This window comes from Oculina patagonica, chromosome 2 (genome assembly GCF_052425735.1).
Source record: "Oculina patagonica isolate OP01 chromosome 2, crgOcupat, whole genome shotgun sequence".
NCBI lineage: Eukaryota > Metazoa > Cnidaria > Anthozoa > Scleractinia > Oculinidae > Oculina > Oculina patagonica.
In genome coordinates, this window is record NC_135759.1 from 42,518,750 (window position 1) to 42,544,282 (window position 25,533).

The 25,533-nt window shown below is 41.5% G+C and overlaps 3 protein-coding genes and 1 non-coding gene across 5 annotated transcripts; 1 reads left to right on the forward strand and 3 right to left on the reverse strand.

Moving 5' to 3' along the window:
• Window positions 1-73: 73 nt before the first annotated feature.
• On the reverse strand, window positions 74-3,584 carry LOC144641565 (uncharacterized). Its single transcript, XM_078500604.1, has 2 exons — window positions 3,469-3,584; window positions 74-1,871 (listed from the first exon to the last, which is right to left on the reverse strand). Exon 2 carries the CDS (start codon window positions 1,858-1,860, stop codon window positions 964-966), a length of 897 nt encoding a protein of 298 aa, XP_078356730.1. The 5' UTR covers window positions 1,861-1,871; window positions 3,469-3,584; the 3' UTR covers window positions 74-963.
• Window positions 3,585-4,873: 1,289 nt separating this feature from the next.
• LOC144640891 (uncharacterized) lies at window positions 4,874-15,771 on the reverse strand. Of its 2 annotated transcripts, XM_078499951.1 has the most exons (4): window positions 13,473-15,771; window positions 9,872-10,135; window positions 7,902-9,250; window positions 4,874-7,543 (listed from the first exon to the last, which is right to left on the reverse strand). In XM_078499951.1, exons 1-4 carry the CDS (start codon window positions 15,547-15,549, stop codon window positions 6,530-6,532), a joined length of 4,704 nt encoding a protein of 1,567 aa, XP_078356077.1. In that variant the 5' UTR covers window positions 15,550-15,771; the 3' UTR covers window positions 4,874-6,529. The 2 variants fall into 2 exon arrangements, with proteins under 2 accessions (XP_078356077.1, XP_078356084.1); XM_078499958.1 differs by lacking the exon at window positions 9,872-10,135.
• Window positions 15,772-22,294: 6,523 nt separating this feature from the next.
• Window positions 22,295-22,423, reverse strand: LOC144644956 (U11 spliceosomal RNA). Its single transcript, XR_013569221.1, has one exon. It is a non-coding gene; the product is annotated as a U11 spliceosomal RNA (small nuclear RNA).
• Window positions 22,424-22,770: 347 nt separating this feature from the next.
• On the forward strand, window positions 22,771-24,829 carry LOC144642380 (methanethiol oxidase-like). Its single transcript, XM_078501342.1, has 3 exons — window positions 22,771-23,278; window positions 24,529-24,692; window positions 24,797-24,829. The coding sequence occupies exons 1-3, from the start codon at window positions 23,269-23,271 to the stop codon at window positions 24,827-24,829; spliced, it is 207 nt and encodes a 68-aa protein (XP_078357468.1). The 5' UTR covers window positions 22,771-23,268.
• The last annotated feature ends 704 nt before the right edge of the window (window positions 24,830-25,533 follow it).

Here is a 25,533-nt window from a genome sequence, read left to right on the forward strand (position 1 = left end):
CTTTTCCTCCGAATTTCAGGGCAGTTTTAAATTGCAACGCGCAGTTTGAGACTGGCACTCGCAGTGACACCAGTTAAAATTTATACTTTTAATCCCTTTTCTTTTTCAATTCACTATTTTTTATTTCACGTTAAACCGACCTACAACGGGTTGGGTACAAGGTGCTTTAAGGTGTTCCATTTGAATTTTCGCTGTTGCTGCAATCATATTATGCTATTGTTATTTGAATTTTTTTTTATTTGCCACACAAAGAAATTACCAAAAATGTCTAGAAAGCTTATAATTACGGTGGTTCGGCCTCCCCAACTTAACTAAGTTGACTACAAATAATTAAGTCTGATAGTTGGTTACATAGCGTTACTGAAGTCACTATATATATATATATAGAAAAAATAGACATGAAAATAAAATATTTTTCAGAACTTGTAGCAAGTGGAATTGGCGTTGGCGTTTTAGGAAAACTTGTTGAAATATTTCATCTAATTAACATCGCGGTTGTTAGCAGCTAAACAGCTACTATAGTAGTTGTCATGAATTGAAATTGATTTTTTTTCTCCTGGGCGGTAGCTATTGGCCGGCAAGTGTCGCGTATCACTCATCAATGAAAGATAAAAATAGACCGTGGCTTGAACCACGGACAAAGTAATTGTTTTTTTTTAAATTTATCCTCGTTACTGGGTTGTTCAACACAGCGAACCTCCACCCCCCTCCCCCACCGCACTCAACAGCGATGAGCTAGTGTTTCCTCAACAAAAGCAACAAAATGTTGTGTAATTAGCCTTGCATTCATATAAGATTTCTAACGGTCCCTTAGTTAGGCGATTGATAAATAAAACACAGAGGTATATAAACCATGCTTCTGTCAAAAAAGATAACTTTTCCAGGCTAACAAACTTTGCAATGGTCCACAAACTTACTAAAAAAGAGTACCGCTCAGTCATATTTGCTATAGTGAACGCGTGTTCATTTTGTCTTGTTTTCTTTGCTTTGGTGTATCTTCTCTTTGTCGCAGCAAAGGAAGACCAGAATGAATGCAGCAAACATCACCTCCACGCACACCAGGAAAATGGCCAGATTTGACTCCACTCGACCAGCAACAGCCAAGGCAGAAATTGTCGGGATGTTGATGGCCACTCGATAGAAGACGCAATTCATGTTAAAAGACCTGCTAATTGCTTGACCATTGAAGATATACAACACTGCATGAGCTACATTTAAACTGAAGTGAAAACTCAGGAATATATAAGAGTGGCCTAAGAAGGGATCCAGGTTTAAAACATTTCGTAGAAAGTCCACGTTCTTCAAGTACAAAGCCCCTGGAAACTGGACTACCCCTGCAACGAGGACAGCGATCGAGGACCATGGACCAGCAGGAAATCGAAAGAGGAGACCGAAAATCTCTTTGAAAAACAAACCCAAGCTAGCACCATCTTCTGTGCAGATCCATACCAGAAACATACCAACTGCCAAGGAATTGTCCAACACTGCAAAAAACGCGAGGAAACGAATAGGAGCCACACCATTCTTATACATGACAAACAAGGACATATTGACAAGAATTATTCTTGTAAGCACAGTTATATTGATGTGCCCATGGCCAGGAACTTTGTGCATAGATCGCGATGCGATCACCAGCAAGTACCCTTCAACAGTGAGTGCAAGACCTCCAAGCTGCATGTAGCCGGCAGTTCGACCAACAAGCTCTGTATTCCACAATATTCCCCACAGGGAGGGTGTGAGGAGCATGGCTGTTCCCACGACAACGTACGCCATGGAGGACCATTGAGTGAAACGTTCAGTTTTGGTCAGCGGCTTAGAACGGTTTGCAGACATCATCGCCTTGAACCAGCCAGGAAACATTGTGAAACTATCTGTTGACAAAATTGACGTCAGAGCTGATGTTTAGCGTGACTTGGTAAACTTAGAACAACGTTTCGCTGTCAGTGTCAATGTCAAATGCGATGGCTATTTATGAATATGATTTTATTATAGAGCGTGAAGAATATAGTAAAGTAATTTGAATGTAATTAGAGGTACAGAAAAATTCGGAACGCATTGTCCCGGTGGGGGGGGGGGGGGACTCCTATATGAAACGGACAGGGATGCTCGTCGGAAATTTGAAAAGAACCCCTGAACATATAGTTTATAGAGGTAAATGGCTAGGAAGCCTGGCAAAGTTCTTTGTTGTATGTTTTTGTTCGCTATTTTGGGGGTTGACCCTGCACAAAACGTGACAAAATACAATAGGTGGTTACGTGTGTTCAGGCAGCTAACCATAAGAAGCATTGGGATTACGTAATTCATGCATAGTGTATGAGCACAAAACCAAAAAGATGTGCAGGGTCGTGGACCTTCCAACATAAATCAAGGCCTCTTTGTTTGCTCCTTTGATGTTTGCCGGGCTTCCTAACCATTTCCCTCTATTAACTATGTCCTAAAAGAGACCAATCTGGGTGTGGCTCAAGCTTTTCTTGAGCCCTAGAAGATACCAGAAAACTAAGAATATAATTTATATTTGTAAATTCCTTCGTTTGTAACCCTAAACGAGACCATTATGGCTAAAAATATTGGCGTTTTGCCCGGAATACGCTAAGCGAGACCAAAAATCTGAAATTTACAACATCCCCGTCACTTTCATATGCGAGTTCCCCCCCCCCCCCGGGCGCATTGTTCTATGTGAAAAGTTTTGCACGGATAGAGTCACATTAAGTGTTAAGATCCGTTTTAAGTTCTCTAATAAAAAACATCTCATAAATGAGGCAGTCCAGTTTAAAGTGCTTCAGATCAAGGGTGTTGGCTGCGTTCCAAATTTTTCTGTACCTCTAATTATATTCAAAAACTTTACTACATTCTTCTCGCTTTATTAACCATATTTCATTTCATTGACTGCCTTTTGAAATGCTAATCTGAAATATAATTGTCAAAGTATGATAAGAAGATCAATCTTTATATATGCACAATTAGCATTCTGTATCGATTCTGTAATTTGTTTGTTCATCTTTACGGCCTGTAATCCAATATTCCGCCTAACGTACATCCCACTATAACAGTCATAACAGTGCTTTTCTTCTCCACATGAAAGTTTTTCCTTTTTCCCTCAAACGACAGCCAGAAATGGACTGTTGTATCTACGGTGATAAATTGTTTACGAAAGGCACGGTGCCAGAGAAATGCTAGCATCGACGACAAGGGCCAATGCTCTTACATATCGTAAACACTAGACTTACTGGACTGATCCACGTTAATTACAAGACTTTGAAACCTGAATTTCGAAAGCAACAAACGAATCAACCCTTTAATTTCAGTTCCTGATTAGAAATAAATTCAGATTGCAAGCAGTCAGGAACAGTCATCAGAGTTGAGCGAAGACAAAAGTAGTGTCCGCCTTGATGATATTTCTTCTTTCGCTTTTTACTAGACAGTCCGTATCAGTTCCCTGAGGAAAGTATACAGTAAGGAACTCCTTACCTCAATTAATAACCTCCTTGCGTCACTTGCAGTTAGCGTTTTCGCAGTTTCTTGCTTCAAACCAAGCGACGCGTGTCACAAAACATTAATTACTGAAGCGTTAATCGCGTGACGCAAGTCGACTTCTGTCGTCTGTCGACATTTGGAGGAGCAGTCATTGAACCACTTGTGACGTCGTCAATTTGCACGTCAGTGAAGTTTTGTGATAAATACAGCTGGGATTGACCTTTTCTTTCAAAGGACTGTTTATTTTGTATATCACTGCATTCTGACAGAGTTAATTAAAAATAACTCGGTCCGTTTTGGGTGCGAAATCGGTGCTTACGGTGCTGACGAAGATTAAGATGGATTATGAACAAACATGGAAAAAATTGCAATTTTTTTTAAAAATGGGTTGTCCGTGACATTGCTCCTTTAAAGGAGCTTTGTAACGGACGGATTTTAAGAAATTTTTTAACAGCCAAAACATATGTGTCGTAGGAAACCTAAAAGTAATGGTCCATTTTTACCGAATGGTATGGGAGATCATTCTCGCGAAGTGACGTATTCCTCACTCCATCGAATACCGCAATAATTCATGAAACAGACGTGGGGTACGCCATCAGCACAGCACACAGAACTCCAGCCTCGTCCCAGGGCCCGGGAACAATCGAGAGGATAGACACTGTGAAAGAGACGACACCACGCCCCCGCCGACCCAAGGGAGTGAATGTGAACTGAGGCGGGTGGACCGGTCGGATGTGATGCACGGACCAGACTCATTGTTTACGCGATGGCGGTAATGCTTCGCCTAGGACGCGACCGGACGCGAGACCACTGGAACCCGGCGTGTACATCATGTGTACGTATCGCTGAGGAGAGAGGCACCCCACGCTGCCGACGCAGAACACACGAGGACGGAGGAAGGGCCGAGGAGAGCGAACCCGAGGAGCAGCAGATGGAAGTGAAGTACCGAACGCGAGACCGACCCATCACGGAGCACGGGCGGCCGCGGACGAATGCCTGATGTGTGCACCACATCACAGACGTGTTGCGTACGTGACGTATCCGTGCGGAGGTCCTCGCCGGCCACGCGGGGCCACAACAGGGACACGAATTGGTGGGACGAAGCGCACGACGCGAGAGCCGAGAGCGGGTCGACACTTCACACGAAACCGAGGTTACTCGAAGAGCCTTTGATTATTAACCCGGTATTAACAATTGCTATAGTAGAGCACTGAAACTGTTTACAAGCGTCTTTAGCTGCGGATGGCTCGAGATGGAAATGGATTGCAACTTGAAAAATTGAGGTTGAAATTGAAGTTGTTGCCGCGAGTCTTCAAAAAACACGTTTGTTTGGTTTGCATTCTTCAGTTCCTTGTGCTTTTACGAATTCATTTTCTGTTTATGAACAATATACAACTCATTTTCATTTATTGTATTTTTTATTTAGTTAAGCTTGAAAGCTAACTGTTATTTACCAGTCGGGGAACAAGTCTGGCTTTCAGCAAATCGTCGTGAAAGTACACGAAGAACGTTCCATTCTTCGTCCAATCAGAAATAGCACAAATTCTTCGCCATCAGGATACGACACTCGCCTGTCACGTTTCTAAGCAACAATCTTACCAAACACCGCGGGCTGCCATTTGCCGAAGACGGGATATTTCTTGTTCCCCGACTGCAACATAATTTTTAAATTTTATGGCTTTTATTCTTGAAATAAAATACAATTTGTTTGATTCGATGAGTTAATTCTTAAAAATTACGAAAATAAACGCGCTAAGCTTCGTACACATGGCTGGGAGTTCAACTCCTCTTAAATATTTTTTGTCGCAAGCTTTCTTTTAAAACAGCTCTTAAAGCGAAATTGCTGTGAAATATTTTACTTTCGAGACATCTAGAATCTGTTTAAAACGCTCTACTAAAGAAGCGTCATTTTTCACGGGGAAAAATAAATAAAACCTTGTGTACCTGTCACGAGTAAAATATCTGAATTAACTCACTCATCGGAAAAAGCAGTTAAGTTAAAATCGACATTAATTCCTGGAAAAACGAAGAACACCTAAGACATTTTTCTAAAAGTTTACCTCGAACAAAGAAATTGACCTTAAGTTTATATCGTAAAACGGCTACTTTAAATAAAGCATTTGTTCTTTATATCTATGTATTTAACTATCATTAATACTTAAAGGAAAAAAACTATAATTTTCTTATTAACTTTTGGAAGTAGCCACATTTATACCTGTAAAAGACACCAAGGTAGTTTTAGTGAAGATATAACAAGTGGCCACTGGAGTGTGCGAGATACACATAAAGTGGTCGTGACACGCATTTCACGCGCGTTTACCTCGCAGGGGTCGCCAAATATAGAGAAAGAACCTTTCCAGTTGATCTCATTCTCATTTTCTCATTCGTATCTCTCACCCGTCTAAACACGATCTGTGAGCCTGGCACGATTTGTTTTACTGGAACGGAATTGTTTAGGCAGGGTCCCAAACGGGAATTTATGAAGCCTTGGGCCTTGAAGGATCAGTGCTCAGGTCTTTATGTTTTTGTAGCCTGAAAGATTCTGGTTCCTAGCCCCAAAGCAATGCAGTGAACTTGTACTATTTTTCTTGTGCTTAGAGACCTAGAGCCCTGCATTTCTAAGGCCCCAGCCCTGGAGCCCTTAACCCCGTTTTGGGACCCTGTACGAGTTAAGCTATTGATATCTCAGTTAAGATATCTTCATACACTTAACAATTATCCTGCGAAATTGCGTATCGCCTTATAATCAGACGATATTTCACAACAAAAAAAAGACGATATTTTCTATTATTCAACAAATTGTCAACGAAACGCATTTTACAGCGGGAAATACTGCGATTACTGGCCGCAGCGCTTTGCAAGACTTCGGGCGAATCTTGGCAAACTACGTACATCGCAGGATATTTGTCATACATACGTATGACAGAAAACAAAGACTTCTTGACAATATATGAGCATCGTGACAATTTGTTGAATAATAAATAATGCCACATTCGTGTAACTGTTAATTCATTATGGACGGCCAATCCCCAGATGAGCATGGGTCTCTAAATCTTCACTGATCAAGATCGAGCTGCTGATAAATGTACGATATAGTCTCAACAGAGGCGTCCACAAGAAACTGACACTTCATGTAAGTCTCAATGAATTCGTCCGAGTTACAACTTTTCTGTATTTGGTTTCGTGCGATCATCGCCACTGTGTGTGCCCGCTCAGTCTCTAGCCAATCACCAATGGCGTTTTCTAAGCTGTCATCGTCAAGTTGTTTCGGTCCCCATAGCAACACTTGAAGCATTTGAATGGCTTCCCCGGCAGCTAAACGCTCTTGAGGATGGCGTTGTAGCAATTGACGCGCGATCGTGCCGAGTCCCTTAGAAAATCGCGACTTGAAAGGGATTGGAGGAAGGTCAGTTTGGTCATAACTCTGCTCAACAAGGTTTGGATTAACAGCAAAAGGATTGGCCCTATGTAGAAACTCGTACACTAAGCAACCAGCCGCAAAAGTGTCACAGTCTTCATAATTTAACAAATCGACATCTTCCGGTGCATTCACTACTTCCGGCGGAAGATGTTCCAAGTTTCCGCCAAGATGACTTGACACACTTCTGCTTAAAATGAAAGGACTGGGTTGAGTGCTCTTGGGCTGATGAAGCGCATGCTGGAAATTGGTTACTACCAAGAGCCCGCAGTCCAGCAGGAAAAGGTTCTCGGCTTTCAAGTCTCGATGTACCACGGCTTCTCTGTGCAAATGATCTAGTGCCCTCAAAAGCTGGAGGATAAGCAAACAAATCTTTTTCTCGTAGCTCTCTGGATCGCTTGCATGCTCCTCTTTGGTTCTTTTAAGAAAATCGGCCACAGTTTCACAAGGGACCTGATCAGTGATGGTTACCAATGTTTCGTATGAGTCACAGTCGGGTCGTCCTATTGCGTCACCAGACACGTCATCAGTGAAGTGCGTCAGAACACGTGAGATGTTCACGTGATATGGCAGTGCCTCACACATACGCATGTCCAGCTTGTAAGGTGATCCTTCCAACACATGAGTCGCAGGGGGCACTGGGTACTGCACCTGATATAACGAGAAAAATGTGATAAAGTTTGCGCGTTTTTTGCAGTCACGAAAGCAGAAAGTCACCTTAAACAAACTCCTGAAACCTAAATTTCGCGAAAGATCGCCATTCGGGGCAATTTCTTTTGTAATAACATGGGTGGACTGCGAATAAACAGCACAAGTGCAAGCAGCCTCACTTTCAACAATTTATACTAGAATTATGCTCGATCGAGAGAAGGGAAAAGGAAAAACTATCACCTTAAAGCTTTTAAAATCTCCCTCAACGGTGGAAAAGGGGACTTTGAGCACATAAAACCACATAGGGATTAAATGATGACTACATGTACGCGGAAATCTAGCTAGCCACGCTACTAACCTTGGCAAGCAATTTCTTGTTGCCTTCCCAGAGCAGAGCACATTTGACAGGCAGAAGTACTGCACCTGGACACTGCACGTCCAATACATCACCGCAGATCTCGTAATCTGACCAGCGCGTGTCAGATAAGTCCAGCTCCGCGTCTGGGAGGAGTTCCTCTTTCCACGAGTGAATCATCTCCTCCAAAGTCTGCATTTGTAGTTTTAAAATCTTATTATAACGCTTCTCCAGGACATTTGCGTTCGTCGATAAGCTTCTGCTGCGAACAACCGGGTGCTTGTGCTTGTCTAAAGTTCGTGTTTCCAAACTGTGGGAGCGTTCCCGCATGGCTGGTCCAGACGGCTTTGTATTGGGAGGTCTCGAGGGAAGCCTGGGTGGCCGGGATTTATGATCGCTCTTCTCCCCAGACCCGTTAATAAGGGTTGGGGACACGACCCGTACGGGACGTTTAGGAAGCTCTGGTTTATCTAGCACGGACGTTTTTGAGCCATCAGAATTCTTACATCGGAAGTGGACATGCCGGGAACGGGGAATGGCTGGTAGCGGTCCAAGCATCTCTTGCTCGACTCTGGACAGTGCTTCAGCAAGGATTTCTGCATCGGTCAAATTGGCCAAAGCTGTTTCTACCTTGAGAGTGAGCTCGTCTTCATTTGGCTGTAGATACGTCGGTTCTTCGTCCTTACGTGTCGTAGCTTCATCTGGCGTCGGATCGCTGTGTTGCAACGGTTTTACAACTTTAGCCACACGAGGGGGTTTCTTGGGCCGCTCCAACGTGTCCCCACCCTTTGATAGAGGGAAGTTCTGGTACCCAATGCCCGGCTCAGTCTGCAGGATAGGAGAGCTTGTCCTGCTGGACCCTCCCTCGACAGGTGGCGAATCCACTGGGGCTGCAGGCGTGGGAGACACTGCGGGCACACTCGGATTTGGGGATGATATTGCGCCAGCGTTACTAGGTTCAGCTGTCTCAGACTGCTGTTCTTCTTTCGCACTGATCTGCTCAGCTTGCAGGGGATTCACTTCTGACATGGTTCGGCGCCGAACTGCTTCTTTTTGAGCCAAAAACCCTGGCACCTCATCATTCACCGCTATTGGCGCACTTATCTCTATAGTCTTGCTGTGTCTGTTCTTCTTCTTGCCTCCAAGTTTCTTCATGGTTGCAAAAGCTCTCCTGAGCGTTGATTTCGGAGAAGCCGCTTTTGCAGGGCTTGGACTTGAGTTGGTTCCATGTGGTCCAGAAAACGTCGATGATCGAACTGGCTGGGCCTTTGGTTGCGATGGACTGGGACTTACAGACTTCACTGGTGTCACAGGCTGCGACACAGGCGACTTTGGCGGCGGGGGACTGGAAGCTGGCAAAAAAAAAAAAATAAGAACAAAAACAAAAACAAACAAATCTTTAAAAACATTTCAGTGGTGCAAAAAGAAAAGCATGAATTTGTAAAGTGGAGACAGTGATTAAATAGACTAAAATTGACCTTAGATAAGTTTGATTCCTTTCTTTCACGGTCACTGAGTTAAGATTTTCCCAGAACCCAGTATCAGTTCTTACTGACAGCTGTCCTTCAGGACAAGAACCTGTTTTGGTTGTTAGCCCATGTGATTATGGCTGAGCCTGCGAGTTTTGTTAGCTGTTGCTCAGCAACATAACGCAAGGAGTTGACGTGGTTTTTTTGCCCGATGTCACTTTAGTGATTGCATTAATAATTACAGTGCATGACCAAGTAATACATGTGTATATTTTACAAACAGTCCTTCCATGTAGCAAATTTATCTGCTGTTGCCTGACTACCTCCAGTGAAAAGTATTTTTACCACATACGGCAAACATGGCATGTCTGGGAGAATTCCTTTCTGCTGTGGGAAGAGGAAGGAGGATTTAGGTACCAGCTGCGAACATTAAGTCCTCAGCCCTGACGCATATCCACTAATTTAATTTGCTATTTGCATGCACATTTTTTGCAACAAGCTTACCAGAAGGGGGAGGTGGTGGGGCACTTCGTTTAGGTTTAATGGGCCCCTCTTGAGTCTCCCCCACTGCAACACCTTCGTTGCTGACTGGACTCAAAGGTACACTTTCAGATGGTTTCTCTGAGCTCCCAGGATCCACAATGTCCTTTACAGGGGGAGGGGGTGAAGCAGGACTTGTCACTGCCTGATTTGAGTTCTTGAATGATGGCAGTCTTTTAAGGGAGGGTGGGTCTGGAGGAGGGGTAGTGGGTAGGGGTGTTATTGAAACTATAACAAAAAGCAAAAAATAAAAAATGTTAGTTTAAATGCACACAAAGCTTATAATGATGTTCTAACAAGCCAGCTTAAAGTATAACCTTAAAATAATATGTTGCCCAGCAAAACTAATTACGTTTTAATGAATAATGCTTTTTTTCATGAGTTCTATTTACTCTGTCAGGTCATTCCATTTTTGTTTGTTTGCCAGTTGGACAGTACGTCGGTTGGTGGATTGGTCAATGGGTTGGTCAGTCGGTCACTTATTTTGTTTATTTCTCAATTTAAAGTGTTATTTTATTTCGTTTTTTACTTTATTTTATGAAATTTAATTTTAACAAATGAGTATTTGTAATTTGTATAAATTATAAAATCAAAATAATATATTTATTATTTTAAGTTTAATTTATTACACAAGCACACAAAAACTGAACAAACAGGCAAAGAGCAACTGAAAAGAGTAGAATGAGTTCTGGGAGGAAAACCAGGGAATGGGGCTGTTTAATGGCCTTGCTAAAAAAAACAACAAAGGCTGAGCAGTTGGCATAACCTCTAGCTGCCTAGGTTATGTATCATGCTTCCATCATATATGTTGGCCAACTTGCACATGTGAAAAGAATGTGTTAGCCCAAATATTAACTCACATAGAACTTGAAAAATGCGTGGTGACCCCTACTTTTTAACTTCTAAAATTGAAGTGGTAAGTAAATTGAACACAAGATTAATTTTTGGTTGTGTGCAAAAGTTATTAATTAGCTGCTACTCACTAGGTCCTGTCTCTTTCGGGGGCAGCAGGGTGGTGAAATGAAAAGAAGTTTTTTTGGTGATGAAACAAGTTCTCACTGATGTTTCTTCATTTTGGTTCCAGTGCAATAAGTAAGCTACATTTTTGTACCGTGCATTTTGTAAAATGTTTAATGCAGAACTTATGCATGTTTATAACTAAAGATCACAAGAAAAGAAATCCATCTTAAATTAATTCCTGGAGAAGGCCAGTGAAACTGTCAAAAATATTGGATCTTAAAGCCATTTTGACCTCTATCAGAACAATTCCCAAAGAAAAAGACAACGAATTTGAAATTATACATGTCTACAGTTCCTTCCTTGATAATTTAAGCACTTTCAACAAAGTTTTGATGATTTCCAGTAAAATTACTTGGATGAAAAAAAAAAATCAACTTTGATCATTATCATTCTCTTAAAAAAGGAAGCAAATACATGTAAACTGTAAAGTTATATACAATAACTATGAAACATATTTTGTTTCTCTGTTTGTTGAGTGGAAAAAAGGTAACAAAGAAGGTACATGTTGTATTAATAATTAAAAGGTCACAATATTATACATGTCTGAGAAAATACACAGAAATTATTCAGCCTACCATAAATATTATTTTTGTCATTTTTGGTGCATCAAAAAAATCTCTTTGTTTAGGTTTAAGTGTGGTCAAGAAAAATAGGTTTTTGAATGTAGGTCTGAGAAGGAAAATCTTTTGAAGCACATTATACATCTTGCCTCAGTACAATTCTTACCAAATGAAATAAGAAAATTTATGACTACTAAAACATAGTCATGGCCCTTCGCATAAGACAGTTAGCTCTTTCACAATCATGTGCACTACTGACAGTCTTTTGATGTCTTGATAAATAGATGTGTCTCCATGTTAAAATTCTGTGATAAGGAGCACCACAAAAATGCAGGCAAGAATGCCGACTTTGTTATCACACCTTACAAATAACTCAACCTTTGTCAAATGACCTCAGATATGGCATATCATCAAGTGCTGTTATAAAAAGCTTCTGGGAGCAATTGAATGATGACACTTCAAGTCTTTGCCTAAATGTGTTTATAAATCTTTAAGCTATGACATTTAAATATATGACATAATATGAAACATTTGAAAAGCACAAAGCAGAGTTGAAACTACCACCTGGCAAAGATGGACAGTGGTTTAGTGTCCACCTTAATTCATGTTCGAAGGCCACAAGTTTTAAATAACCTTGAAGAAAATTAATATGTAGACTGTATTTTAATTACCCTGCTGGAAACATCTCAGATAACATCACAAGCTGATTTGACTGATAACAGACAGAGCAGACTTCAATTAACATTTGCATCAAAATTCACCACTTCAGGGGTAATGTACTGTGAAATATAAGGACCAGTAATTTTCTGCATGCAATAAACATGCTTGTTAAATATATAGTATTCACAGATTTTTCAAAATGTAAATGTTACTAATGTTGTTAGGCTTATCAGAAAAGGTTTTAAATGTTTATACAACAATTTTTATCTCTGAGAGTCGCATGATAGCACAGCACTGCCTTGGGGCTTAAAATAACACTCATAAGGTTATTGAATTCATTCAACTGTTATGTTTGGCTGACAGTAACTTTCCATTTCAACATTTGATGTGAGTAACACAAAGATTTTTTGTGCATGATACTTGTAACCTACAAAAACAAAATGTTGAGTTGCTACAGGCTACAATCAGGGCTAGAAACTGACACAAAATACATTAAATTGAAACATGTTTGAACACATACTTATTTAAGCAATCTAAATAATTTAAGAGAACAATTTAAGTCACTTTTGTCTCAGCTGGATAAATTTTATAACCAACCAATTTTTGTAGACTTACTGAAAAGCATCATACAACACAAAACTAATATTAAATTTTAAACTTTAGGACTTATATAATAATATTGTATAAATGTGACAGACTGTGAAAATGTGTCACTAAGGCCAGTCATAAGTAACTTACATTTTTCTTTATCCTCTGGAACTTTTAATAAAATTTTTTGTAAAAAATTTTAAAAATACCCAATAATGTTGTAAAATTGACAATTCTGCATACAAGCTTAGTGGCCCATCAGACCAGAGCGTATCCCGGTCTCCATAGCATGAAGCAACTAGGAGTATTCCTATATACTCCCTGCTGGATGATGCTAGTCCATTACAGGGTTACCCCCAGCAGTAAAATTAATTCACTGGTACCCCCTTATACACCTGAGTGGAGAAAGGCACTGTGAGAGTAAAGTGTCTTGCCCAAGAACACAATGCAGTGCTCCAGCCTAGGCTCGACCCCGGACCGCTCGATCCGGAGTCCAGCGCACTAACCATAAGGCCACCACACCTCCCACTGTAAAGAAGGTGTGCATGGCTGACGATATTCAATTCTTTCTTGACTGCTAACAATTTTTTTTAAAGAAAGTATACTTCGGTTAAGTGCAAGCCAATTTTTGATACTGCTAGTACTTGTTGAAAACTTTACTTGTTGAAAACTTAACCCTGAGCAGTTAACCATCATGTAGTAACAAACATGACATTAACCCAAATCACAAAACTTACCAACTGGAGGAGTCGCGGCAGCCACCTTCTGCTCCTTGCTGTCCACTTTAACAGAAGTGTCACTTAGTATTCTTGACATGCGAGGTGCAGGCTTGGGTAAGGTACCAAACTGAGACGGCACCCTTGAGCGTGGTCTGGGTGCTGGGGCCCTCCTTACAGCAGGGCTCTTATCCGTAACACTGTTGGGAGCTTGGTTCTGTAATAGGCTTGGAGAAGAGCTTACCTTTGGAACAGGTACCACCTCTTTCTTTTCATTTGATGGACCTTGCTCTGGAGTAATCATGGTTTCCTCAGAGGGCTCCAGGTAAACATGATTCAACACTTCTGCCTGATCTTTCTTTAGGTCCTTCTCCTTAGGGGGAAGGGGAGGCGCATCATTTTGACTTTCCATATCAGGAACGGAGACACCAGAACTAATATCGACCACTTTATATGGCCTCGTTACAGGTTTCAATGTTGTATTCACATAAACAGGACCACTTCCCATTGCAATAGACTGCCCATTATTGGTCTGGGTGGTAAGCGCCTCAGAAGGAGGTTTGTCAACGTTGGCAGTAAATTTTCCAGCTACTTTTTCTGCAACCATAGCTTCGCTGCTGGTTTCGTGAAAATCGGACGTGCTACAACTGTCCCAAGTGCTACTTCCCCATGAACTACTCGATGTTCCACTGGACTCAATATTAAAAATACTACGGCCAGTTTCACTAAAAACTACTGGCATGTCTGCAGCACTAACTTCTTCAGGTTTAACATGTTCAAGCATATCAGTACTGTTGCCTGAGGCACTATGAGATGAATCACTCCTGATCGACTTGCGGGTATTTTCATACCCTGAATCTTGGCTGCTAGAGATTGTACTTTCACTGCTCGAGCTAGACGGCCTATTTACGTAAAATGGCTCAGTGGTAGAAGATTTTAAACCAATAATCTTGTTAGGATTATCATTCAATTTGTCACAGTCGCCAGGTTCTTGAGTGGTGGCCTTATTTGTGTCGCCCATCTCGTTTGTAATTACACACAATGGATTGCAAAATTCTAACACACCAGAAGAATTTTCTTCGTCAGTTTGAGAATCACATGCAACAATCGCTTGATTGTCACTGCTCGCTTTTTCTCGTAAATCTAAATTGACTTCGCAGTTTGGTTCCAAAACATCTGTCTCGTGTAGTTCATTATGCACAGATTCGACATCAAAGAAAGCTATGTTGCTTTTCATCGGGACATATTCATCCAAATCACTCTCGTCTTCGTCCACAATTTTACACGCTGAAAGGTCTGTTTCGGTTTGAAATGAATCCACAACGACCGCATTATTCGAAGAAACGACTCTGTCACTGTCGTTAAGATCTGAAAGTTCCTCCTCATTCTCCGGATCGTTTACGTCCATCGCGCCTTCTTCGTGATCTTCTGTCTCGCAGACTGATTTAATACTTGGTTTGTTTGTTTCCTCCAATTCTTTATCGTGATCTAATATTGAAAGCACAGGCTCTTCAGAGTTTTCTAAAGAGTTTGCGTTACACTGTGGTCTATTGTGGGAATTCCCAAGAGTATTCTCCAGCGGTATGGTAGCATTTAACACATTCGCGGCTGGTTCTTGTGGGCTTTCGTCGCGACTTATCGCACCAAAGCCAAATTCTACCGCTCGTGAAGACGGTCTAGGCTTCGGCCTAGGTGCTGGTTTGGGTTTATTAGAAACAGACGGTTTAGAATTTTGTTCTTTTTTAACGGCATCGCTCACAATGCAACGATCTTTGGTGTCCAAAATGGCGTGAGTTGTGCAAGATGCGATGGATTTAATGTCATTCACACCATTTTCTAGGCCATGTTCCTTTTTTCCTTGTCCCTCTTTTAATAAATAATCCGTCTTTTCGACATTCGAAGCACTGACATTTTGATTTCTTTGGCTTTGAGGAAGAATCAAAGCTCGCTGGGGTTTGCAGTTGGCGGTAGTACAACCGGCGTCTTCATGCGTTCCAATTCTGTGGGCAGCGTTTTGATGTTTGTCTCGTGATTGAAAACAGTTCGCACACTTGCCTTTCCTCCAGAGCTGTTCCACAAAATTATCGCAGCTAGCCATTGCTACTTACATTTTTCACAGAGTTCCACCATTTTCGAGCCAATTTTTCGCGTAGGAAGCGCAGTTTAAATATCAGAAAGACGACATAAAATATACCAAACACCCACAGAGACATCTGACAGCAGGGAAACACAAAGGACGTTCACAGGACGAAGGATAGAAGACTGGGATCCAAAGAGGAAAAAGAGGGAGGGTCCACTTCCGGTAAAAACAATCGTTGAATGACCTCAGACCTCAGACGGAAATACATTTCGCAAATGATAAATAAATAAAATGTCTTAGGAAGTGGGCAGCGCGTTTAATTTTTAGGTTATTCCGCGCTCCTAACGCCTCTAGCATAGGATATTTATTATTTTCAAAACAAACTTTCTAAATTCAATGGAAAGTGCTTGGCAGGGATTAGCTCCACGCGAAAACAAACCGGTATTTCCGATTTATATTATTCTTGGACGGAAGAGGTTCAAAAGCGACAACTTCCGATTCCTCCGTAAAATTTTGGACCTGGCATTTATAAGACGCCAACCACAAGATGCTCTGGCTTGGCAACAATACAACATTTTTCTTTTCTCATTTCATACACACACAAAAAATCAATATTTTTTTACAGTTCCGACGTTAAAAATTCCTTGAAGAATTTAGTCGGAAAGAAGAAAGACGAGCCGCTCCTTTTCTTGTATCATAAGAACATTGTTTAGATTTCTAGACATAACATGCGCAACATCTATAAAACAAAGGATAAATCAATTCAGTAATTAACTTGATCGACAGTTCCGAATTTTTTTCGTATTACAAAATTCTGAAAAGCATTCAAGGTCAACTCAGGTTATCTGATATTAGAAGGAAAGAAAAATTTAAAACAATGTCGAACACCAGCGAAATTACACCCGAAAAGAGAAAAAAATTTCTTATAATAGTCATAAATGACTGGTTATAAATGACTGGTTAGGAGTACCTCTTCTTCAAAAACTTATCATACACACTACTTTATTGTTTATACAGTATACAGAAGAATCCAAGAGTCACATACACCCCCTGCTGGGAGAAAAGAGGTGGGTGTTGAACGGAATCTTTGGTGGGGCTGGCTTTTTTTCCACCTACAACAGCTTGACCTGTTAAAGATAAAAGCTCATTTCCTTTCCTACGGTTTTGCAATGTTTACATCCTGCAGTTAAAGCAATGGAACATATTTGCTTTGTTCAAGACTTCCTAACAAGATTAAGACACTAAAAAGGCAGATAATTAAATAGTGATATCCCTATGATACTAGACTGTCCAGAGCCTCTCTACTTTTCAACGCAAAAAAGCAGAAAAAGGCAAGAGAATCGACGAGCGAAGCGAGAGTGAGCGCGAAGCGCGGGGGAGTATTTTTTCGCTTCCCGCCCTCACCCCCTCGCGCCGACCCCTCCCGTTTTTCGCTGGCGTCCAGTTCTCTCGCCGTTCTTTTCCCGCGCTCATCGATCGAAACTGAGGGCTGTGAACATGTACAGCGGTCAAAACATTATAACAAAGCTCGTGCAATTCGATCGCAAAGCCATCAGAAACTACTACTATAAACAAAAAAAAACTAAAAAAATGTTGTCAACAGTGTCATTTTGTGTAATTAACACAAACGTTTCGGGCATAGCCCTTCATCAGTGTGAAAACCGTTTTCCAATGTGTGTACGCGATCGCATGTTGAACTAACCTGCTGACCTTGAACTTACTGACGCTGAAAAATCAGTACTTAGTAAAGGCCTAACCTTTGTCCCGGTTGGAAACAGCATAAATGAGTACAAAACCAAAGCTGACTGTGAGAAGTTTTATCGCCGCCTCCGGCTTAAGGCCCATTTTAATGATCGGGAAAGTAATGAAAACGGAACAACTTCAGAAGATTGCTTTGCGAAATTTAATCCCAAAGTCTCTACCTGGACCCCTCCCGAGGGTAAATTCTCTGCAGTAGACCATTACATCGATCGGTGTCGTCGATCCGTTAACACGTTGAACTTTGAAGCGAAAACTTCATACAACAACCTATCACAGCCTGAGAAAGAGGCACTTAAAAGCCTAACGAAAAGGAACGATATTATCATCAAGCCTGCTGACAAAGGAAGGGCAGTTGTTGTCTGGTCACGCCCTCTATACATACAAGAGGCCGAACGTCAGTTATCAGACGGTCGTTTCTATGAACGTGTCGACCGCGATCCATTGAAGCAATACCAAACCAAAGTTAAAGCCACTGTGGAGGAGATGATCTCGAGTAACGAACTTCAACCTTCAGCAAAAAATCTTATCGTCACCACACCTCGCACGTCCCGTTTCTACTTGCTTTCCAAAATACACAAACCCAACAATCCTGGACGACCAATTGTGTCGGCATGTAACTGTCCAACGGACAACATCGCCGCCTTACTTGATGAAGTAATGTCGCCCCTAGTGGCCAACTTAACCACTTACGTCAAGGACACTAACCATGCCTTGGAAATTGTCGACTCATTTGAAATCAACAATTCCAATGTCTGTGGTTTGCAGGCGTTGTCTTATATCCTCGATAAGCGCCCGGTGCTCGAACCACCAACATCAACATTAACCCGTCTTGCTTTTTCGTTTAACAACCAGCATTACCGCCAAGTTGGTGGGGTAGCGATGGGTAGCAAAATGGGCCCGAATTACGCATGCCTCTTTGTAGGATACATGGAGGAGCAAATCCTTTCCACCTACAGAGGGTTCATTCCGCAACTTCACAAACGCTACATCGATGATCGTTGGAGCAGCCCCGTGCCGTCGAGAGGAACTGGAGGACTTCATAACACATGTATCAACCTACCATCCCGCTCTGCAGTTCACGCACACAATTTCTCAAACACAGCTCCCTTTTCTAGACATAACACTCAGCATCTCTGGCAGTAAAATTTGCACGTCAGCCTACTACAAAGAAACCGACACTCACAACTACCTACACTACACCTCATCTCATCCTCAGCACTGCAAAAACAGCATTCCTTACACCCAGTTTCTGCGCCTCCGCCGTCTCTGCTCAGAGGACGATGATTTTGTTGAAAAATGTGAAGAAATGACCACCTTCTTCGCAGACCGTGGCTATCCATCGATCGGATGGATAGCCACGGTCTGCGAAGAAGGTGGTCATTTCTTCACATTTTTCAACAAAATCATCGTCCTCTGAGCAGAGACGGTGGAGGCGCAGAGATAAATAACTTTACTGCGCAATGATCGTGAAAGAGTGAATTCCATCTCACGCCAGGAGGCACTCGAAAAACGTGTCAGGCATAGCGAAGAAAGGATCCCTCTCGTACTAACCTACCACCCCCTAAGTTCACGCATTAAGCACATTTTGCTTAACAACTTTAACATCCTGATGAGTGACCCAACGACTGCAGCAATATTTCCAGCACCACCTATTGTTGCATATCGACGCGATTGCAGCCTAAGAGATCTCCTGGTACATACCTTCGACCGCTGTGCGACAGACCAACCAGGAACATTCGCGTGTGAACACCCGCGCTGCCACACATGCCAGTACACCACATCCGATGTACATGTACCCGGACCGAAATGCTCAACTACCATCCGCGAGCACTTCAACTGCAAATCGGAGAACATTGTCTACTGCATCTCATGCCGTCGATGTTTAAGGCTTTACATTGGGGGAACTGGACGTTCTCTCTGCGAGCGTTTCGGAGAACACCTACGAAGCGTTGAAAAGAACACACCCGGTTTCCCTGTAGCGGAACATTTCAACTCCCCCGGCCACACTCTATCAGACATTGAAGTTAGAGGACTAAGAATGTGTTCTGGTTCCGGAGCGCGACGGAAGCAACTTGAAATGAAAAGCATTTTTAAGCTCGGTTCAATGCAATGTCGATCCAGCCTACAGACAGTGAAATTTGGCGTACCACAAGGATCTGTCCTTGGTCCTCTACTTTTTGCATTGTTCTGCAACGATCTGCCAATGTATGCTGATGACACAACCATCTACGTCGCAAAAAAAAAAAAAAAAAAAAAAAAAAAAAAAACAACCATCTACGTCGCGGCCACAAGTCCGGACATGGTAGCCACCGTGCTAAATTACATCTTACGGAAATTATATCGCTGGTGTTGTCAAAATTTGCTGACGCCACACCCGGGAAAAACAGAATATATGCTGCTATACCGAGGATCATTTACTGGCCCTTTACAAAGCATTAAGCTTGGGGAAAATAACATCAGGCAAGTCACTTCAGCTAGGTGTCTAGGTGTCCAAATAGACAGTGCACTCAAATGGAACATTCATGTCAAAGAACTGTGTAAACGTTTCACCCAGAAACTGAACCTTTTAAGATCATTGTATTTTTTGCCAATTCCTGCGAGAGTAGACTTTTATTTTAAAGTAATTTTACCGTCTGTAATGTACGGTATGATAGTCTGGGGGTCGTGTGGCTCAACACTTTTTAGTGACTTAGAAAAAATCCATGTGCGTGCCGCCAAGATAATTTTCGGCTTAGACTGGTTCACCCCTTCAGAAGACGTACTGCGTCAAGCAAAGTGGATACCATTGAGGCAAATGTACATCCGCAGGGTACTTTGTTTTGTCTTCAAATGTGTATCTGGAGGTGCTCCGGTCCAATTACAACACTTGTGGACGGAGCAGAAGACTAATTACAATCTTAGAAGGAAAAATTGCTTGTCAGTACCAAGACCAAAGACTGACTTTCTCAAAAAGTCGATTACTTATGAAGGGGCCACATTATGGAATTCTTTGAATAACGAGGCCCGCCTTAAAGAATCGTTGGCAAGTTTCAAGGGTGCTTTGAAAGTATTAGGGATTTAGAGGTTGTGTATTTTTGTTTGTTTGGAATGCTTAGTTTGTAGTCTTTACTTGTTATTTAAGGGTTTAGTTAGATTCAATAGTAATTTGTAAACACGACCACATCAGCTATGCTGCAAAACATTTATCGTGTATAAATAAAAGCTTTTATTATTATTTATTTTATTATTATTAACCGCTGGGCTTGAACAATGCTTTTCATTTCATTTAAACTGGGCGCGCGCGCTCAGGTTTCCGCGCGCTCTTGGGACTTTTAAATCCAACATGCGATCGCGTACACACATTGGAAAACGGTTTTCACACTGATGAAGGGCTATGCCCGAAACGTTTGTGTTAATTACACAAAATGACTCTGTTGACAACATTTTTTTTTTTAGTTTTTTTTGTTTATAGTACTAATTTCAAAGTGTCACGCATCTACTGGGAATTTTTTAACCCGCATTTGTCAAGCCATCAGAAACACCAATTTATGACGTCAAAAAGCTCAAAGCTCGTTCCATTCTAGCGCGCGGTCATTATGAAAACGTTTTCATGGAGCCTTCGCAAATAATCTCCGTAGTTTTTGCTGTACATATTTCGCGCTCAAAGCACAGAAAGTAATTTTTCCCTTAAAATAACTTAGTAATGGATAAATATAAAAGCGAATTATAAGAAGGCATCGTAAATTCGTTATTCATCAGAGCTGGCGCATAAGGGATGAAAAGACCGTTTCCCCGGCACTATACTTGACCATCTTGCTCAAGAGAGGTTTCTTGGGAAGCATTTACAAAGTACTGAACAGAAGCGCAAGCGGCAGCGCTTTAAAATTTAACTTCCTGGTCCTTAGCGAAAAGGACATCGCAAACGACAAACGCAGCTTCCACATTTTACATGCCGCTGATCATACGTACTGCATGTACTTGAAATCATCGCCAGTGAAAAAGTCAAATCGAGTGTGTCGCCTATATAAAGCGCCCAGGCCCCGCGCGGACAGTCAAAAATAGTTCTGCTGCTATGCTAAGGCTTCGCAGCAACAACTAAAATGTATTAAACTAGTGGTAATCACAGGTTAGAAAGTGCGGGCCTCGATGCAGTTAAGAGAAGGTACTGGGAGGGAAGTGTTTTTGTTAATTTGGAAAATTACTTCGAGTCGAAGTTTTTAGGACGTTTTCCAGAAGTTGGCATAACTGTGGTACATAATTGAGATTTCTTTTATAAACTGCGGTTGCTTATTGGGAGTCTGTCCACCGAGAATAACTGTATCTCAATGTGTGCGAAATTATGTTGATTTTTTTACGTGTTTGATATTACCAATCATATGTTGACAAGTTTGCCATGTTTCAATGGTGAATAAGCCAAAGTTTATCAATATTAAATTTTTCAGACAGTGTCGATAAATCACTGGACAAAAGAAAATTATTCCGAGTAAGGTCGAGTAACGCGTCACGCTTAAGTCACGAATGTTTTTTATCGTTTCCTATTGCCGCGAACCAATCAGAGTTGTTTTTTTTGATTGACAGTTTTGCGGAGTGTATTCGAGCACGCAGTGTGAATTGAGATGTGATTTTCCTCCGTCGGCAAACTCGCCTTGTTGTCAGTGTTATAAGGAATTTCTCGAGAATAACCGTTGTTCGCAGCAACAACTAAAATGTATTAAACAAACTTTGCCCCCCCCCCCCCCCAAAAAAAGTAAAGTTTGTTTACGAACACATTAAACAATTACGAATACATTTTAGTTGTGTAATCCATTTCGTTTATTTTTGACCGCTTACGCCGTCAGACTCGTCAGGATCAATTTGCCGTCTGTATTTTCCGTTTTAACTAAGTTACTGATCCAGGTCTTTAAGAGATCTGGTACCACTCATCTGTTTGTCACTGTGATATTGCAGATTTGTTATTGTATCGATATCGTTTTGATAAACTTGTATCGGCCACCCTGCTACGTATTCTATTTTTGCTTTCCTTATGGGCGTCGGTGCAAAGCGGCTACCAACTGCCACAAGAATCCAAAGATTATGCCTCCGAAATCTCTGGATGGCGATTCCGCGCGAGCCCCTAAGGTCTCACGTGCCAGTGGCGGCAAAGGCCCTTTTATCGAACGAAGAACACCTGCAGATTAAATCAAAGACATCTGTACTTTCATTGTGGGAGATAATCTTGTAATGCGCATGCGTAATACAATGTGGGTCTTAAAGTCCAACAGCGAGGAAAGAACACACTTTTTCTATTGTTAGCTCAACAATATCGTCTTCTGATTCCTGCACGAAGATTCTTGTTTATGTTGTGCGAAAAAAAAGATCACTGAAAAACGCGGTCCGAAAGAAGTATGAAATCGCCAAAGCTGCAAGCTACAATTGTAGCTCAGTCCCAGGATTTCTATTCGTGGCCGCGTCGCTGGAACGAGGTCGATATAGCTTCACTTCGAAAGTATTTTTTTCTTATCTGCTTGTATTGTTGGATTAAGATTACCTGGGGAAAAGCTCCTTTTCAGACTTTTCAGCATACCTGACTTCAATCACAAGATTTGGATACAATTTTCAGTCTTTATGATCTTTTATTTACAATCAAAACGGAACCGAAAAATCGAATTGGAGACCGTGCGCATAGACGGATAAAGTCCGAATTCTATTTGATTGAATAAACAAAGTACTTATACGCTGGCTGTATGCCACGTCTTATGGTAACTGAAGAACCTTATAAAGTTATTCTGAGACCTCGTGATCAGTGACTGAAAATCGAGGTCTTGTTTGCTTTCTCGGTATATTTGTCTTCGTGATATTTCCCCTTGCGTGCCCGGAGCTAAGTATCTTGCTGCGCATAATTACCATAATTGAAATTTGTTCAAGCAGGTGTTAAAAGCTGCCCATTTCATTACCGAAGATTATTTTGTACTAGCTTGCACATTGTACTGTCGGACTGATTGCTAAACCGGTACCACTATGAGTGAAGGTTAGTTTACAACTCTTCTTGATTTGCTTGCTAATAATCCTCTGTGAAAGTTTTCTTGATGCTAGAGTGCAATTAATGTCATTAATTGCTTGCTCTAGTATTCTAGCCACAGCTGGCCACACATGACCGTGCTCTTGATGGAACAGAAAACACAACTCAGTCATGCTTATACTGCTCATTCCGGTAGTCTTCTTTTAGTTCGTCTATTCTTGATTCTCGCTATACCACAGAGACCACTGTGACAAGTACAGTTAACTTCAGTGTAACTTCGTTGCCTATACTAAGCCTGTTTCCTTGCATCTTGTATCAATATAACACTAGCATATCGTCCTCAGTGCTTCTAAGTGAACATACATACAAAAAGAACTAGTGACAATGCAGTTGCACACAGCCTTTTCACAGACATTGTTTACTGTATATTCAGTTGATTGTAGAAATTGAGTTTTTTTGTTTGATACGGTTCGAGTATTTGCCCCCGACCACGCTCCACAAGCCAACCGCATTAATTTAGGTCCCGGCCTCGCAGCACTTGAGATGCTTTAAATAAGTTTGTGTTCGATTTTACTGAAGTATTTGGTTCCTTTGAAAACTTGGACTAAAGTAAATGATTTGTTTCTAAACTCTAACTTAGAATAGCGAGAGTGGTGATTACTGTAAAGTAACGTCGTATTTGTATAAAGCTGGCACAGCTCAAAACACCGCTCAAAAGGAGTTCGAAGGCTAAAGCGTTCAAGCTCGTGAGGTCATTCCGCGTGATGTTTGTAACGACTTCAGTCCAAAAACGTTCAGTTTGCTCGCTGTGAAGTTAAACAAAGTGTGAACATGTAGAGTAGAACTGGTCCGGCAAGGGCATCTGCCGGTTGGAGTCGAGAATTATTTTTCTGTGGAGCGGGATTTCATACTCACTGCTCGGAGAACAAACGTGTTATATTGGAGCACTAAAGTGAAACGATTGAGCTCTTAAGCGTGATTGATTTAGACTTTGGGCTCGGGAGTCCCGCTTGCAATTGGTCTAAGATCAAGAACTCTGTCTGAAGCCGAGAACCTGACAAAATGCACTTTGTTCTCTGCGGTAGGGCGTTTAATAAAGTGACTCTGATGAGAGGAGGCCTCATATCATTTACCCTACTTCTGCAGGATTTTACACTGCGTGTAAGATACGTCACGCAAGCAAAGCCCAAAAAGGCCGTGATGTAATGATATCTCCTAATGACTCACACAGCAGTTTTGTTTTAAACTGTTTTCCGTAGATCCTTGTAAATGTGGTCCGGGGTATGCCACCCCACTGGACGCCATGAAAGGTCCCAGGGAGAAGATACTTTATTTGCCGTGTATCCGTAGTAACACGGGGATAGAGAAACCCGACTACCTTGCCACTGTTGATGTAGATCCAGATTCTGCTTCTTACAGCCAGGTAGGCCAAGGATTCGAAGTGGGAGGGGGGGGGGGGGGGGGGGGGGAATTCAAGTCATCAGCAGGATTAAACAATTTTAATTCTCGATGTGAGTTCTTTTACAGCACAGCAGTAATTTTGGAGCGAGGAAGCTCTGAAAGAACAACCACTGAGTTCGACTGTATATTGTGTGTTTGGTTTATAATTTCTTGCTGTTCTGTCAAATTCGCGACATTTTAATATCTGCGGTCCCCAACCCAGACAAAATCTTAATTCAGCCAGAAGCCATTTAATGAAAAAGCAAGGTTTTTAATAATCTATGAGTATGCTATAATTTGATAAAAAGTTTACGCTAAAATCCGAGCTGTAGAAAATTTTGCTAGAAAAATTCCAAAAGACGGTAACAATATCTTGTTTTGAGAAGGTTGTACAAAAGATATTGTCTTTTAAAGATAGAGTGACTTCTTTGGCTTGAGCAATAAACCTATTTCTGTTCGATAACGAAATATACTTTTCCTTAGCAACTAAGAGATGTGTTTCCCTCACTCGTTTTGCCACAAAAAGGCAAGAGTCGCGCTGAAATCTGTTGGACTGTATCATGCGCTGAGTCGATCGGAGTATATAGTTAGCGAAAAAGCAACTCAAATACTTTCAAAAGTAGGAGTATGATATATACGTGAAGTTTTATTTATAAAGCCAGTTTGCATGCAAACAATATCATTAACGCCATCGTTTGTAAGATAATGCTACAGTTCTCGCACACTATTAGCCACGGACGCAAAGTGGCTCTCGAAAAACCTATATATTATACTATCCCTTCGACAAATTGTCGCGTGTTTTAATATGGTGCACGTGTAAAAAG